This window comes from Nanorana parkeri, unplaced genomic scaffold (genome assembly GCF_000935625.1).
Source record: "Nanorana parkeri isolate BGI_ZX_2015 unplaced genomic scaffold, ASM93562v1 scaffold876, whole genome shotgun sequence".
Lineage (NCBI taxonomy): Eukaryota > Metazoa > Chordata > Amphibia > Anura > Dicroglossidae > Nanorana > Nanorana parkeri.
Genome location: NW_017307144.1, coordinates 507059 through 526059, shown reverse-complemented (window position 1 = coordinate 526059; position 19001 = coordinate 507059). Strand labels below are relative to the sequence as shown.

Sequence of the window (19001 nt, the reverse complement as noted above, 5' to 3'; positions counted from 1 at the left end):
ACTGAACCAACTTCCTAATTTTTGAACAGTTGCAGTTTTTTTCTAGAATACATTATCTTATTGTTTGGTTTCTCTTGTTGCTAGAGATTTCAGTTTAAATAAATAAAGCTGTAGGGATACAATATGCATTATACATCAATGACTCTTTTAGATTCTAACCAGCTGTGCTTCTCCACACTAACTGTAGGATTTAATGTTCTAAAGGTATAAAATACCTTAGCAGTGATTTAACATAGTTCTTTGAGAGATGCAGACCAGTAACTTGCAAAGAAAATCAAAAATAGCCATTATCAATGCTTGTCATAGTGAGTTATAGCAGCTAAACCCAAGTCTTGTACAGTTCATCCTCATCTTTTAACTGTAAAATTAAAGATGGAACTGGAAATAACTCTGCAAATGCTTGTAATTGCTATACCTCATCTGATTTTATATTGTGAGGCAACTGAAATTATTTGTAACATATGCAGGGATACTTTTTTAACTTTTTATTTTGCTAACAGGTTTTTGTAGTATCCATTGGAAATTTTCACATTTTAATTGCTGTTAATGTGGTGCAACTGTTGGCAACCTAGGCTTTGAATACACAGGGCTGGTCTTGTGACACACAATTAAAAGTGTGTCATAGGTTGTGCAAGCAGCTGCACCATCATTTCATACTTCAGGAGAAATAGTGTAAACCTCCGTTCCTCTGCAAAGCATGGAGGATATAAGCCTATACAGTACCCAGACTTGACATCCCTTCTGGTTTGTGCTATGCACTTTATCTACAATGGTGACATATGAATGTCCATTTGCTCTTCATGGCACTTTAGGGTGTGTTGCTAGTGGCCCTGTGCAATAGTAGTAGGAGCAGGGCTTTCAGTGTGGAAAATGTATGAGATCTCACCTAAATCCAATTTTTCCTATTGCCATTCAGGTTTAGGTCAAAGCACCAATTGTCAGCAATTCTCTGGATTTTGTGACTTGAAGTACCTAAAAAAATTTAAAAAGATATCCACTTTTTTTTTCTTTTTTTCTAATGATACCATTTAGATGTGGTTGAATGACCACTGATCAGAAAATAACGTTTACTGGACCATATGCTTTCTGTTTAAATGTATGTGATTTTTTTTTATTATTATTGCTGTAGTAAATTAGGTGTTTTTCATTGTATGTCTGTAAGATTCGTTCAGTTTTTGCCTTTGAAAGAAGCAGGTAATCATGTAATAGATTTGTATCCCATTTACGAGCAGCCGACAATGTATTTGTAATGTGTTTTTTTGTTTTTTCAACATGTGCTTATAATTCATTAGTTCTTTGTGGATTGCTCCGTATGGTGTGCATTGTTCATTTTGATTCATAATTATATTTCTTTGTGTTGTTGGACAGCTATTACTCTACATTGATATGCAGAAAAAAGCAATGAGCTGAGACTACAAAATAATGAATCAATAGGATAGGGGAGGTACAAGAATGTTGTTATACTTTCGTGAAACACACTGAGAAGTATTTCCTTTTTTTTAATTATTATTATAAATGTGGGAAAAGTAAATAGTTCTGTCTTGTTTTTATTACTGTCTGCGACACCTTTTGTGGTGGTTTTACGTCACTGTTTATGTGACAGCAGGACTAGAATTGAGGGAAGCTGCTGTCACTGTGACAGAAATAATAATATCCTGAAAGATGTTCTAATCCGTCTCCTTTTTGCAGAAGAAAAGTGTGTTTTGTTGCAGTCTGTGTCCTCACTAGAGCGATTCCCATCAGTCAGTGTCCCTGCAGGAAGTATATATTTCTGCAATGGGGATACAGACTGCCTTAACAGGGACTCTGTCCCTCCCCCACTCTGTCCAAAATGAACCAAAGGCTTTTTCTGACGTTGGGTTTTAAAGCAAAGTTGTCAGCCATTTAAAAGGTGTTTTACCTACCTTTTTTTTTTAGCTTTAAAACCTCTCTGGCCACCTTTTTAAAACGAGTTTACCATGTTACTAAAACCTTGACGTCCCCCTTCGCACAGCATGCCAATCAAGTCTGTCAGTTTTTTTAGGCAGACATAATCACAAGCTCAATATTAGTCTATGGGGAGTAAATGCAAAAGGGGCTACATCCATTCACACAGGATTGCCTTCGAGGCCATCTAGTGATCTAGTCTCCTGAATGGGGCAGGTTGGAAAATGACACATGTCCACTTACATCCAACTGCCCATAGACCTACCATGGGTCCACTTAGTTGAGTTTTTCTCTCGAAGGAGGAGGAGGAAAAAAGCAGAATGGGCAAGGATGTCACAAAAGTCATATCCGTTCCATACTGCTCCAATCAACAAGGGATCTGTTGATCGCGGTTGCAATGCTTTACTGGCTCCTATGCAAAAGAAAAAGACATTTATGAAAAAGTGGTTAGTTTGCAAAAGCTGGAATTTCTCTTTAGCTGTGTTTTATACTTTTACACTTTAATTATGTTTTTTACTATGGTAATTTTTGTTTATGGCCTATATAGAATGTTTTACTATGAATATGTTCACTTCCACACACAGTAACCACTGCCTATGTTGCCAAGTATTTTATTTTTGCTTTTGTCCCTGTTTGTCTTATGTGTTGGTTACTGCACAGCACAGGGTTAAGGTGCCCATACTGGCCATACACCTTACAATTATCTGCAGATTTTCTGTGGTCAGATGGAAAAAGTGTAACAGATTGGCCCAGGTGGAGATTACTCCATCCACACAGTTAAGTGTAGATGGAGGAATCTGTTGCACCTTTTCCATCTGACCATAGAAAATCTGCAGATAATTGTAAGGTGTATGGCCAGCTTTAGTGTTCCTATTGTGATCAGCTGTATGGCCTTAATGTTTACTTGGTTAATGTTACTGGTCTACCAAGAAAGCTGCACATGTGCGGTTTACTTTGCCACACACACACACATGAGTAACAATCGGGTTAGCCCTTTCCTCTGGGACTAATCAGGGTGTATATAGGATTGTCAGTTTCTGACACCTAAAAAGAGGACATTCATGTCCATGAAACCTTGATGGTTACTTTTTCTGCTGTGAAATATTGTGCAGAGTACAAAGTTGCATCTCTCTTGGCTTGACATCCTAGTAAAGGTGGCTTGTAACTGTGATCCTTCCCTTAGAAAGTCTAATGTGAAAGTATTTATTGTGTTTTTATAATTTTGTTATACTCGTTCACACCAAATGCTTACAATAGTAAAGTGCGGGGGAAAGAGCAAGTCCCAATGACTTGCATCTGGATAGCACTTCTCCTGCTCCCTGCAAATCACAAGCATGGTTGCCATCTAAGTAAACAAACCAACTTCTGGCACACATTGACCTCTGACATGGAGCTGCACTTCATGCTCCCGTCTGTTTCCAGCTCCATATTGTCTCCTGTACAATAGTCGGTCTGCCAACAGTTCACTTGGCATTTCCTAGCAGCCAGCAGATTAGTGTGGCGTAAAACTAGGTCTCTGCTAGACTTTACCCTGTACAAAGCTACCCTCCTAAAATATAACTCCTCCCTCCATGCTTCCAAACAGACTTATTTTGTCTGTTTCATGAATACACTCTCATCCAGACCTCGTCAACTCTTCTCTACTTTTAACTCTCTACTTCGTCCCCCAACGCCACCACCCACTAACTCACTCACTGCCCAGGACATTGCGATTCATTTCAAAAACAATCCGAGATGAAATGCCCACTGTCCAGTCACCTCTCCCTGTTTATGTACCGGACCCTCCGTCACACCTGTTACTTTCCTCTTTTGACCCTGTCCCCACAGAGGAGGTTGCAAAGCTTCTCTCTGACACCCACCTCACCACTTGTCCCCTGGACCCTGTTCCCTCACCGCTACTCCGATCACCCTCTTGCTCTATCCTCACTCTCCTACTCACATTTTTAATCTTTCACTCTCTACTGGCATCTTTCCTTCCCCTCTAAAACATGCACTGGTCACCCCAATACCCCAAAAAACCTTCATTGGACCCCACCAACCTCAGCAATCTCAGACCTATTTCCTTACTACCCTTCACCTCCAAACTCCTTGAACACCTCGTCTACAATCGCCTGAGCAGCCACCTCAGCGATAACAACCTTCTCAATCCCCTAGAGTCCGGCTTTCGCCCCCAACATTCCACTGAGACTGCCCTCCTAAAACTCACCAATTACTTACTAACAGCTAAAAACAACGGCCACTACTCTGTACTCTTGCTATTAGACCTTTCTGCTGCTTTTGACTCTGTTGACCACCCTCTGCTCATTAGAAAACTCCACTCCACTCCACCTACAAGACTCTGCTCCCTCGTGGTTCTCCTCCTACCTATCTAGGCGCTCATTTATTGTAACCTACAAATCTACATCTTTCTCTCCTCTTCCCCTGTCTGTTGGGGTCCCCCAAGGCTCTGTCCTTGGACCCCTTCTCTTCTCTATCTACACCTCCTCTCTTGGTCAGCTGATCTCCTCACATGGCTTCCAGTATCACCTCTATGCTGACGACACTCAAATCTATCTCTCCACTCCACAACTCACCGCTTCAGTCTCCTTTACGCATCACTAACTTGCTAACTGACATATCCGTCTGGATGTCACAACATTTCCTAAAGCTCAATCTATCAAAAACTGAGCTTATGGTATTCACACCCCCCGCGCACCCTCCCCCAACTTTTCAATCATGATTAATGACACAACCATCCAACCCTCCCCCCATGCCAGGGTGCTGGGTGTCATCCTTGACTCGGACCTCACCTTTGTTCCCCACATCCAATCACTATCCAAATCCTGCCGCCTTCACCTTCGTAACATCTCCAAAATACGCCCCTTCCTCACCAATGAAACCACAAAGCTGCTTATCCACTCCCTTGTTATCTCTCGTCTCGACTACTGTAACTCCCTCCTCATTGGCCTACCTCTACACAGGCTATCCCCTCTTCAGTCTATCATAAATGCTGCTGCCAGACTTATCCACCTAACCAACCGCTCAGTGTCTGCAACCCCCCTCTGTCAATCCCCACTGGCTTCCAATAGCCCAAAGGATAAAATTCAAAATATTAATAACCTCTTACAAAGCCATCTACAACTATATCTCAAACCTTGTCTCTAAGTATCACCCTAAACGTCCCCTATGATCCTCCTAAGACCTCTTGCTCTCTAGCTCCCTTGTCAACTCCTCCCATGCTCGCCTCCAGGACTTCACCAGAGTCTCCCCCGTTCTGTGGAACTCATTACCCCAATCTGTCCGCCTATCTCCTACTCTGTCTACCTTTAGGCGTTCCCTTAAGACTCATCTCTTCAGGGAAGCTTATCCCACCTAACCACTAAAATACCAATCTCTCAAACAATTCATCCCCACACAGCTACCTCCTCACGCATCACTTCCCCCTCCCGTTTGATTGTAAGCCCTCAGGGGCAGGGCCCTCCTCACCATATTGTCTTGAATTGTATTGTAATTGTAATGTCTTTCTTATATTGTAAAGCGCTGCGCAAACTGTTGGCACTATATAAATCCTGTATTATAATAATAATAATCACACAGTCCCACCAGCGCTAACTGTTCCTCTGCTGTTGTAAGGAGACAGCAGAGCACTGAAGAAAGGCAGCTAGCATTTACTAGACTTTGTTGTGATCTGTGCTGACTCCTTTACCTGCTGTGCTGAATGATGGCGCTCATGCAACCGCTGTCAGGGATCAGTATGTCAATCAGCTCTAGTTGGCTATCAGTCACCTACAGAGCTTCGTAGTTTGTCATTGGTGGAGGAGGTGTGGCACACTGTTAACCACAGTAGCTCTGGATCCAAGGCACATCTCAAGATGAGACAAAAGGGCTTCTGTTCCCTGGGGGACAGAAGAAATAAAATATGTGTATTATAAATTATGAGACATCTTCTTTATTGTTGCTTTTTTATTACAAGATGTACATCATGCAAAATAATTGTGTTTTCTTACTCAGTATGGCATAAAAATATAGCATAAAACATGGTGGTGTACATTATATAAGCTTTTGAATCCTATCCTTGGTTAACTAGATCGAGTTTTTTTTGCTATCAAATGACCACTTTTTTGTAGCTCTTAATACTTGTGGTCATACTACTGGAAAAAAAACATGCTTTGTGTTAATGATTGGCTTTGGAGTTCTTTCACAATTAAGAAGTAGAGGTAAAATTCTCTGTCTGGCTCACACTGTACACAATGCAGTTGAAGATAAGTAGGGGATTGCTATGTGAGGAGGGAAGTCTGGAGTTTGACGTGGGTTTGATGGAGGAAGCAGAATCCTGCTGGGCCTCTTACTCACATTGATTTGGGAAGAGAGCTTGGCCCATTGCCAGTACTAGTTAGGTAGGATTTTTTTTTAACATTCCAGTCATGTGGAAAGACAGGAATTTGACACGGAGATCGTGATTTGGAATGTAAGCTCTGGGTAGTGGTGGTTATCAAGGTGCTAAGCATTTATACAAGCCTGTCACGCAACTGTACAACAACGGAAACAAAGCATTTATAAGACTTTCTAATGAAAGCTGAAAATAATTTGTTTTCTTTGCTAGTTTCATGGAAGAGTCTGTTCCCTGATCCGGAATAAATAAAGCTCTAGTGAAGAGATTTGCTGCTAGACTGTGTGTGTGTGTATTAAGCAGGTATTGTCCATTCCACTGATAGGTAAACTGTGCTTGTCAAAAGCCTTGAAACATTTATCGTTCATGTGTGTATTTATAGATATGTGTGTGTGTATAAAATAAATCTAAACAAGAGTAGACAGATTGCTGATGCAGCCCGTGTTAATACAACAAAGGATAAAAGTGGTCATCAGAGCCACCATAGTCCCATTTTGCTTACAGATGTGAGAAGCTGGTGCAGTGAGCTCCCAGTATAAACACATACTGATCAGGTGACACCCGGACCACAGGACATGCATTGGCAGTGTTGTCTTGTACACAGTGCAATGTTTGAATATGCCTTCAATTGTAAAGCACAAGCAAAAAAAAAGTGAGTTGCCATTGCTGTGCCTGGCTTAACTGCTGTTGATCTGCCAAAAATGGACTTGGCTCCTAAGCATTTTTGTATAGTGAGTGGTTTCAACTCTGCCCCGTTGTCTTTTCCTAAATTACTCAACCCTTCCCCCTATCCCCTACCTGTAGACCAAGATAAGAATTGGGAGAACTAAGAAGTGTGCACGTGATGGCTCTCAATTTCTGACCTAATTAACAGGTACTTCTTGCACTTCACAAACTGATAATTGTTGACATAGTAACTCATACTATGTCCACAACTTATCAATGAACTGGATTACTCAGTGCAGCATAGAGGATTCCTGTTCATTCAGTGCTGGAGCTGCAGAAAAAAAAAAAGATTGTGGACTGTGTCCTCAATCTCTTCTTTTCTATTTAAAAAGGTAATGATCAGAGGTCTGTTTAGACTCCTGATATTTCACAGAGCTGCCGACAGTAAAGTTAACAAAAATATTTAATATAAATAAAAAATTATAAAAAAAATAAAATTGAATAAAATAAAATATTTAAACAAATTTTAAAAATATTTAAAATATTTTCGGTTTTGGCCTGACATTTTTTTATATTGCGTTTTTGGTTTCAAAATTTTCATTTCGGTGTACCTCTACTTCAATCTGTATATTTAGCAGACCAAAAGGTAGCAAATGAGAGAAGTTTATTGTTAGGGTTTACATACACTTTAAGTATTGTGTTTGTGTCCTTGGCCTATTGGTGAATCTTGCTGTGGTACTACAATGCAATACAATACAGCCAGCTGTCACAGCGCTCTCTCCAGCCTGCATCCCCCTCCGCAGCAAATTGGAATCTTTCTCAGCATCCTCACGTCTATGAATAGTGTATAGACAAAATGATTTAAGGCAGTGGTTCTCAACCTGTGTAACCTCAGCACCCACATTTGTCCTTGGTGATTAAGTTGCGACCCAAGTGGCACTGCAATGGAATGCACAGCATTCGGTTACAGTGTGTTCCGGTGCAGGCGTAAAAATGTGGGTGAGGGGTGTGTTTGGGTACCGTTAAAATGAATGGCAATGCAACGCACCTCCCACATCAGAATGCACTGTAGGTATGATTGCGTGGTGCAATAATTGCACAGTACTATTTGATTAGCGCACTGTATTAGCGTGATCAGGCCCTCAAAAACACTGACAGACACACATAACTACAGACACAACCTCTCACACACAGACACACTCTAAAAATGTTTTAATTTTTTTTAAGATCCACCCAGTCTCCCAACTTTAGGAGAACTGGAGCTAATCCTCAGCCTGGGGTCTAGTGTGGGCTGCTGTTCTGTGACTGAGCTCTATCCATATGTGCATTGCTTGTAAAGCTCCCTCTACCCTGTAGAGGTGTTGTGAGACAGAATGTAATGTCACTCAGGTTCAGGCACCTCTTTAGAACACGTGAGGGAGCTGTAACCAATGCATGTATGGATGGAGCTCCCTCGCGGCCATAGCCCCATCCAATCTCAAGTTGACACTCGGTGCCGGGCAGCATATTTTGAATGGCTGCTTGGCGCAAGAACTAACAATGCTGCACTAGGGATTTAAGGCAGTGGTTCTCAACCTGTGTAACCTCAGCACCCACATTTGTCCTTGGTGATTAAGTTGCGACCCAAGTGGCACTGCAATGGAATGCACAGCATTCGGTTACAGTGTGTTCCGGTGCAGGCGTAAAAATGTGGGTGAGGGGTGTGTTTGGGTACCGTTAAAATGAATGGCAATGCAACGCACCTCCCACATCAGAATGCACTGTAGGTATGATTGCGTGGTGCAATAATTGCACAGTACTATTTGATTAGCGCACTGTATTAGCGTGATCAGGCCCTCAAAAACACTGACAGACACACATAACTACAGACACAACCTCTCACACACAGACACACTCTAAAAATGTTTTAATTTTTTTTAAGATCCACCCAGTCTCCCAACTTTAGGAGAACTGGAGCTAATCCTCAGCCTGGGGTCTAGTGTGGGCTGCTGTTCTGTGACTGAGCTCTATCCATATGTGCATTGCTTGTAAAGCTCCCTCTACCCTGTAGAGGTGTTGTGAGACAGAATGTAATGTCACTCAGGTTCAGGCACCTCTTTAGAACACGTGAGGGAGCTGTAACCAATGCATGTATGGATGGAGCTCCCTCGCGGCCATAGCCCCATCCAATCTCAAGTTGACACTCGGTGCCGGGCAGCATATTTTGAATGGCTGCTTGGCGCAAGAACTAACAATGCTGCACTAGGGATAGGCTGAGGAGCCTCTCACCTAGAAAAGTGGAAGGCATGCGGTGACCCACTGAACACAGGGTCGTGACCCACTTTTGGGCCACAACCCACCAGTTGGGAGCCAAGGATTTAAGGGACCTTAGACCACTACAGAGGAGGGAGAAAGACACAAGAATGCCTTGTCTAAGAAGAAGCCGGCTTGGGGCATCGGGTGGGTTTAACTTTTTCTTTTTTTTTGTACCTAGTCAGAAACAAGCACTTAACCCTTGCAGTGTGGGGGGGTAGCCCCACTGCAAGGGTTAATATAAAAAAATCATGTAGGTCTTTAACTCCCCAAGGATATGTTGATGGCTCTGTGCTGCAATTCCACAAGTTCACATCTCGTCAAACAGTCAACACCTTTAAATGCCTTTGCATATGATAAGAATTTCTTATTTTCTTATTCTTTTCTTTTCTTCACTTTCAAATTCATTGTTCTTTCTGTAAAGCAAATGTAGCTTTGGGGAATGAAGGAGTTTTCAGCTAGGAACTTATTTCTGCTGTCTCAGATTTTTGCTTGTTACAAGTACTACAAATGTAGCAGTCAGGTTAGTGTGATTTTTCTTCTTGTTTTTTTTTTTTTTTCTTCTTCTGAAGAGGGAATTTACTACAGAGGCAGCAGGAGATCTCTCAACAGAAGCAAATAATTTGAGATAACTGTGCTCTATATTTCACTGTTGCCATAACATAATTAGTAGTTGTACGCCTATACCAATAAAAGGGACATACAGTGAAAGAAAAAACCTGGCCACTCGAACAGAATTTGAGCTATGGGTGGCCTGTCTACTCTGCTCTGTTTTCTTCAAAAGTAAATTTTTCAATTGACTTCTGTCAAATGAGCCAGGCCAAAGATTGTCACCCAAATTGTAACTGCAGTCAATCATCTGTAGTCTGTAGTCACTGTTTGGCTAATCTGATAGCTGCGGGTGTGCCGGCTGTCAAAATACAATAGTTTAGCTGGGGAAATTCTTCAATCCTTGCTGTTTAGCATGGATGGGGGAATCAAGTATTTTCAAAGATTCAGATTTAGTGTATTGTTATGTACATTCATCATCTTGAAATTGGGCCCATAGTACTGTACAGTGCCATACGACTTACCTGTAAGTCACCCATTTCCATGGACCAGCTTTTATAGTGGTTGGAGCAGCCGCCCCCTCCATCTTGATGAAGGCAGATGGCATAGGGTTTTAGCTGGACTTAAAGAGAATAGTATCCCAGCAGAAACCCTGACACTCTTAGGCCTCATTCATACGTGCGTCTTGTACCATAAGCAACATATGCAAATAAATGGCACCATACACATAGCCGCATATGGAGCCGTATATATGCACAAAAACAGAATGGAACAGCGATGTGTATTTACGTGCGTTTATGCGGGTACATGCGTACAGCACATTAAAAATTCCATTACAAGTGATGCATTCTGGGATTGCATATAGTGCACGCATATACACGCGTATAGATACGCGCATATACGCACGTACATACGCGCATATACACAATATACAATTTTGCTCTTGCTTTATATGTCAATAAGGCCTTAAAAGTGCCTCCAATTCAGTGCAGTGTCTTTGCAAATTTAATGCAGCCAGTGTGCTAAGACCAATACAGGCGGATATATGGAAAATGCAATGCTGAAGTTATCTGTTTTCTGACAGGCAGCATATTGTTGACAACCTCATGGTTTACAAAGGGAAGGGAAGTGAGGGGGATGAGTCATGGATATCAGGGGTATCAGTGTATGTGCACATTTCAGCTTAAGTTACTGATCTCTGTAAAATACAGGCTTTTTATAACTGGAGATCAGAAGAAACAGATATCATGGGAAGAATAAACGTAAATATTTCTGTTATAATCAGCATGTAATATCTGCTGCATGTGTTCTTATGTCAATAAATATTGTAGTTTGTTACACACATGGCTGCTATTATATTTTGTTGTTTTGATTTTCTTTTTTTAGAAAAAGTTTGTATTGTCTGTAAAACAGGTTATTTATCTTTTATTAACCCTATAACAAAGTGCACTTATCCTTTTTGTCCCCCATCCTTGACTTAAATTATCCCACCCTCCACTGATCCGAGTGGCACGGTTCCTCTATTATTTACATGCAGCACCTCACCGCTGCCTCTGCTGGCTCTGCCTGCACAGTGCAATCCTGTAGACTTCTATAGGTCCATCTTTCAGCCGGGTGATAGATGCAGCCAGGAGAGGGAGACTTGCAACACTAGATGTTGAGCAGCGGCCCTCGGTCTGTTAAGTATAGATCTGCGGAGGGCAAAACAATAAGTGCAATTTAAAAATTGTTAAGGTGTAATTTCAGTCCACAAAAAAGGCATGTGGTAGAAAATTACGACATGCTGGATATTTAAAGGGATAGAAGATGGGAATGTGCATGTATTGCAGAGATGTACTGTGTGTGTATCAAGCATTAATGTGCATTGTGTTAAATTCTATTTCCACCTTTTGTGGAGGTATTTAGAAAAAAAAAAAACATGCTAGCAATGTACAACAAGTGTACACAAAGCAGCCATATGCAGTTGCTGTATATGATCACAGAAACATTTTCTATTCGCTGTCCTCTTCATCTCCTCTGTGCTCTAAAAGCAGTATGGGCAAGTCAGGGGTGCCCATAATGCTGGTAGGTCGCGGGTCGACTCCTTTTCCTGATCTTCTAATCTGCTAGTGCGGCCGAATGTGTGAGATGCTGAAGCATCCGACACAATCGGCCCGCCCCTCCGTGCCTGCAGTGTCCAATACATTTTGCCCAGAGACATTTGGTCCGCCCCTTCCAGCCCACAGCATTGGGCACATTGGGACCACCCCTCCCAGCCCGCAATGCCAGAGACATTTGGCCTGCCCCTTCCAGCTCGCAGCATTGGACACATTGGGCCTGCCCTTCCCAGCCTGCAGTGTTGGACACATTGGGACCACCTATCCTAGCCTGCAGCGTCGGACACATTGGGACTACCCCTCCCTGCTTGCGTTGTCAGACACACCAACGCGCCTGGAGAGCCAGGACGCAGGTAGTTACTACTGGCAACCTAAGTTAGAATCCAGACATGCACACACATGTATGCAGTTTTTTATGTGTCTGACTAATCCCGCTTTCCCAATCACCATGGGGGAAGAATGATTGGCTGTGTAGGGCCTGTTCACACCATTACAGTGCGCCCGGCATGTTTAGCTGCTGGAATGCACAGTATCACATACTAAACTCCCCCTGCGTTCTCGGGTGGGAGGGGGCCGGTCCAGTGCAATCGTAAAAAATGCTGCATGCACTACTGGAACGCAGGCATTGTTGTGCCACGTGTTCTAGTGCAGGCGATTCCACTGCGGTCATTGACTTGAATGCACCACCACGCCTCCTCCCGCCCCAGAATGCAAGGGGGAATTTAGTATGCGATGTAGTGCGTTCCACTGGAACGCACTGTAATTGGTGTAAACAAGCCCTTGCAGTGACTACTATAATACAATTCTAAATACCTGAGTCCCAGTACGCATTTTAATGTGTTCATTTTTCAAATACAGGTTGTTGTTTTTTTTCGTTGGTAGATCTCATCGAGATCGTCATTTGAAAAGTAGATCTTAACACACAATAAATTTTAAAAAAGTTAACACTCTCTCTCTGAGCTTTCTGTACACTGATCTTGTTACAATGACTCACAGGGAAGTGGTCAGCTGCTTTACAGTCCGACCTCAGTGTCAGACTGAGTATACTGTGGAGAACATTTTCACTTTATAGGACTCAGGTTTACTAAAAATAACTACCTCTTCATTACCACAATACATGCAAATCATTTACAAAGGTGGATATTATTTTAAGGCAAAAGTTTTAAATCCAATTACTGCATTCCATTTTAAAGTGACCTTCCTATTACTGCTCGATTCTCAGTTTATTTTACACCATGCCATTGCAGCAAGAGAAAAAAACATCAACTCCTACTGAGAATCCTTCATTGTTGCCAAATTGAAATATCATGTGGGAGAAACTAACACTTATGTTTTACAAAACTGGTTTTTATTAGAGGTGCACCAAAATAGTAATGTAAAAACCGTAACGAAAACCGAAACAGAAAAAATTGTCAGGCCGAAACCGATACCGAAAAATGTTTTTATTTAATTTTTTTTTAAATATTTTATTTTTATAAACTTTGAAAAAAATGTATATTTTTATTCATTTTTTATTAAATGTTTTTTACTTTACTTTTAGGGGCTCCTGGGAAATATTAGGGGTCTAAACAGACCTCCTGATATTGCCCTTTTAAAATAGAAAAAGAGATTGAGAACACAGAGTCCTCAATCTCTCTCTTTCTGTATCCCCTGTTATCAATGAACAGGAATGAGTGTTCCTGTTCATTCATAACATGAGGATATGGTATGTTTACTATAACCACAATTATATAGATCACTCCCATTCATTCATAATTGAGGATATATTAACCATACAATATCCTCAATTACCTACTAACACTCAGCGATCACTATGCAGTGTTTTGCAGTGTTTTTTAAAGTGATCTGCAGCCGCTTGGCTGGTTCATCACATTTACAGAGCTGTGCGCCGCTTGAGCCACAATGGCCAGCACAATGACAGCTGAAGAAGCTGGTGATTAGCACTGCAATACAGGTACTGTGATGGGGAGGAGCTGAGAAAAGGACACTTGCGGGGATACTGGTTGGACACTGGATGAAAACTAGGGGACACTAAAGACTTTTAAATCTAATCAGCAGCCCTTTGACTGCCTGATCACATTCTCAAAGCTGTGCAAGCGACTTGCCAAATTAACGTACTGTTTGGATGTAATTAACAGCTTGTTAGTCTTTTACTGATTGGATTTAATCATGGCCACTGCAGCAAACACAAACTTACAGGATTGTAAAATGTAGTGGACATGGGGGTCATGGTGCTGGCCTGCTGCAAGCAGTTCTGTTCCAACATAACCTTTACGTCCATGACAGTAAAAAGTTAAACTGTGGAAACGGTGCCCAAAAAGGAAAAAACTAGTCTGAAATATTGCCTGTAAGCTCCCCCCTGCAGCTGATCTTTTCCCGGTTACTCACTACCATGCACTGGGAAGGCAACCATATTGGTAGAGTACTGGGTTTGCTTCCTCATCTAAAAGCTGCCTCCCTAATAGTGCTTGCAGCATTTTTTGCCATCGCACTGGACCAGAACGCAGGCATTTTCCCCTCGTGTTCTGGTGCAGGTGCACCATCCCAGAACACAGGGGTGAGTTTAGTATATGATACAGTGCTTTCCAGCAGTTACCAGGGCTGAAATGCACTGTAATTGGTGTGAACAAGCCCTTCAGGAGTCTAAGTGAGTAATTTTGAACCAACTGATCTAGTTACAGTTTGTTCAGGAGGCAATATCCTGCAGATGTGTCCATTACCAAGCACCAATAAAAACAGAAAATGATGTCTGACTTTTTAGCTCATTACAAATCTTAGGAATTTTCCTTTGTTTTATTTTTTAACAAGAGCTACATAATAGAACTGAGAGACATAAAAATTATAGACCCGAATGTAATAACCAACACAGCTGAAGGCATAACCACAATTGCAGAGTAATGACACTTTTATTATTAAAATGCTTTTTGTCTATTCTCTATAACGTCACTTTGTTCTGATGGCACGCTTTCCATCTGTCCCTTTATTACATTTAAAGGGCCATTAAGTAAAAACCTAAGGTTGTTTTAAATAAAATAGTTAGTTGAATCTTCCTACAGTACTGAACTATATATTTTTTTTATTTTCGGTCACATTTCCGTGATGTGTCATTTTGATCAAACTGTGACAGGAGGAGCTCATAGCCTGTATTGTGCTATGTGATATTGTATGTACAATGTGACCAGACAAAATGACCAGATGTGGTCTAAAGGGGCCTACAGACATTTATTTATGTATTGCAGGTATTTATAGAGCGCCGACAATTTGTGCAGCGCTTTACATGGTTGCACATTCACATCAGTCCCTGCCCTCAATGAGCTTACAGTCTAAGGTCCCCATCTCACATACAGGGCCAATTTAGACTGGAGCCAATTAACCTACCAGCATGTCACTTTTATAAAATATAATATTATTGTGTTATTAATAAAACATCTGACTTTTAAATTGACACTGAATAATGTTCACTGGAGCCAAGGAGCGCAGGAATTTTTATTCTCTTCCACTCTATTTAGTGGCTATAAAGCAGTGGAAATCTACGAATCAAATGTTTGCAGAGTGAACAACTGTGTGAACCTTTTGGGTCACGTGCATGGCAGCAGCTGTTCTCTACTTTTCTCTGTGAGCTTCCTCAGCAGATGTGCATGTTACCATGCGGGAAAGTTCCTGAAAATACAACTTGCAGTCCTTTTTCCTAGTATGTGAAAGCGCAATGAATCCTGACGTAAAGAATGAGTTTTTACTTGAATATGCATTTAGCCTGCATTGTAAAATAGACAGAAACATGGATGACATAAATGAGCCCTAAACGCAGCCATCCATGTCTGCATGCTTTGTTCATTTGAAGAATTTCTGTGGGGGGTAATCTTGATTTGAAGGGGACACTTCAATCTGAATGGAGAAACCCACTTTTTTGGGTGTTTTTTGCTTGGAGTCCCCCTTCAAATCATTGATATTTTAGACTGAGATGACTTGAGATTTTGCATATGTTTAAAGGCTGCCGTGACTAAAAAAAAGGTTGGGAAAGGCTGGTCTACAGCCTCTAGTAAAAATGCGTAATGCTGAGAAAGAAACATTACTGATATGACAGTAAAGTTGATATGTTAGTGTGTGCTTTTATATATTGGAATTCAGAAGGGTTGAATAAAACGGTGATAACACAGTACCCTATTCACACACAAAGTGCAGAACACATTTACAATGTGCCTTCAAAAAGGCTTTGTCCTATTATCATTTTTGTTTTATTAGTGTGTCTGTGTGCTGAGTTGCAGAACAAACACATTTATTCTTTCCCTGTTGCCAGAGCAGCCAGTGGACACCTAAAATGTCTTTGTTGCCAAGCACTGCAATTAAATGATTTGCTTAGCTTACAATAGTAATGTTTCACTTGTTTTCTTGTGTTTATTATGGCTTGTTTAGGCGGGCATTGCTTTTCTGCTTTTAATGTGTGTTTAAAGCACACTTTCAATGTTTGAAGATTTCCATTCACTTTATTAGTGTAGTGTAGATGCCGTTTTCGAGGCCACATTTGACCTACATTGCTTTGTGTATCTTTGTATGCAGCATGTTCTATTGAGGTCCGTTCATGTTGTAGTCAAAGCAAGTCAAGTGCAGCCCCATTCTGTGCCTTGCATTCAAATGCATACCTTTAGGTAGTGCCACACTTGAAAGACCATCTACACAAGCCCTTACTCTAGCTATGTTGAGCAAAATAATTTACTTTTAAACATACAATATCAACTTTCATATAATTTCAGCAATATCTACCTGCCTTTTATTTACATAATTATATAATTGCAGTGAACCGAGTGTCCATCGTTTTTGTAGTATATGTAGTCAAAATTTTACTAGTGTATATATGTTTCTGTATTTTTTTAATTTAATTTTTTATTCTTATATATTTTTATTTATATTTTAGATGAGAATTGGGATGATGACCAGTTACATGGATTTGAACCTTGCAATGAAAATTTTGTGACGGGATGTAATATTATTAATGGGAAATGTGAATGTGACACCATCCGGACCTGTAACAGTCCCTTTGAATTCCCAAACCAGGACTCGTGTCTAACAGCACTGAGAAGAATTGAAGGTAAGTTAAAAATACTCCTTTTTTTCCCCCATATATTGATGCATTTTCAAGAGGTAGTGTTGGTCAGTGATACCACACTGGTGATCATTTTATTTATTGCTTGTGGTAATGAGGTTTAAAATGTTGTTATTACGGTCTCTTTTTATAGCTGTTGATTTAGTAGGTTTTTGAGTTCTTTTTCTGTTTAAAGAATAATGTAAACCTATTACAAACTTTGGCAATGCAATCTAAACATATTAGGAAATACAGAAGGGGTCTTCTGTTGTCAGTAGAGCCATTGTTTTTGTTCCACCCTTTTTGTCCTTCTAAGCCTCCCTGTTGGCTAGTAAGGATGCTCATCACATTAAAGAACAGATAGAGAGGCGGGACCATGTGCACGACTTTCATGGAAAGTTACGTTTTGCATGTAACTTCAGTTGCCTGTACCTGTAGTTTTCCATGCTATTTTCACATTTTGCCATCATATGCTCAGTTCAGATGCCTCAATGTTTGTAACCATTTAGGTAAAGCAGACCTTTACCCATATCTTTAAAATAACAACAAAGGCACATCAGGAAATGTTTAGCAATGACAATCTACAAACACATACTTCTAGATAATTGGCTGTTTTGTATTCTTTGCATACCTTATGCCTCTTTTCTTCCTCAGTCTTCTGACAGTGGCCTTCTTTACTAAGGCCAGATTACTAGCTCTCCTTTTACTTCCTGAATTTCTGGCTCATGTGACTAGGACATGTGACCATGAGTGTAAAGGTCTCCTTTAAAGTTTACATATTGCCATTGCCAAATGTATACCGTTGGGTAATAAAAGTAAAAGATCACAAACAAAACCTGTATGGCTGAATAAAAATGTAAAGCATCACATAAAGTAAAAGCGAATGCTTTCATAAAATATAAGATAGAGGGGACGGCATTGGCATTCCACAACTATAAAGAAAGCAATAAAAGATGCAAACTAGCAATACGGACGGCTAAAATGGAGTGCAAAAGACATATTGCCATAGATAGTAAAAAAATAAATGTTTACCAATATATAAACAGTAAAAAGGGAAGAAAGGAGCAGATAGGCCCAATAAAGGACGATAGAGGAAATTTAGTCACAAATGACAAGGAGAGGGCCGAAGTACTGAACTCTTTCTTCTCCTCAGTATACACTCAGGAGGGAAACGGGTTTGACGCCCCTGATAAAACACCTAGTTCATCACAAAACACAGCCAAGTGGTTGACAGAACCCGGGATACAACAAAGACTTAGTCTACTTAATGCAAATAAAGCGTTGGGACCGGATAATCTGCACCCGAAGATACTTAAGGAACTAAGTGCGGTTATAACAAGACCGTTATTCCTCACGTGGATTTATATAGTGCCAACCGTTTGCGCAGCGTTTTACAATATAAGGAAGACATTACAATCACAATACAATTCAAGACAAGATGGTAAAGAGGGCCCTGCCCCTGAGGGCTTACATTCTAAAAGGGAGGGAGAAGTGATACATGAGGAGGTAGCTGTGTGGGGATGAATTGTTTGAAAAATGCATTCAAGTACCTTAAATATTAACAAAAATGTATCTTATTTGTGTATCACTCTGCTGTAGATCCTCAAATCATCTCTGAATTTGGTGATGACACGGTCCTTTCTTCTGAAAGGTGGCTACTTTTGTTCCCCATGGTCCCTTTGTGTGTTATAAAGTAGCCAGCTCTCTTAAGATCACTCCTATGATAGACTATAACTTAAATACAAATTAGTAAACTAAACTTGAGATTGTATTCTATCAGAGGAGAGAGCTTGGAGTGGTGACTACTTTACCACAGGCACACGGACCATGGGGAACAAGAGTAGCCACTCTCCAGAAGGAAGGACAGTGTGAGCACATGTTTGGAGATGATTTGAAAGTCTACAGCTAAATGATCCACAGATAAGCTAATTTATCTATGTTTTATATAGGGTATGAATGCATTTTTAAGATTTAAATCCTGAGTTTAGTGTCACTTTAAAAAGTGATGTTAGCTCTGACTTGT

General features: G+C 40.7%; 1 protein-coding gene across 1 annotated transcript in view; it reads left to right on the top strand.

The window, feature by feature from the left end:
- Positions 1-19001, top strand: part of CRIM1 (cysteine rich transmembrane BMP regulator 1) — a 615863-nt gene that overhangs the window by 109067 nt on the left and 487795 nt on the right. The window contains exon 3 of the mRNA XM_018565709.1: positions 16811-16984. Coding sequence (XP_018421211.1) covers positions 16811-16984 — 174 coding nt within the window. The remainder of the gene's footprint in view (positions 1-16810; positions 16985-19001) is intronic.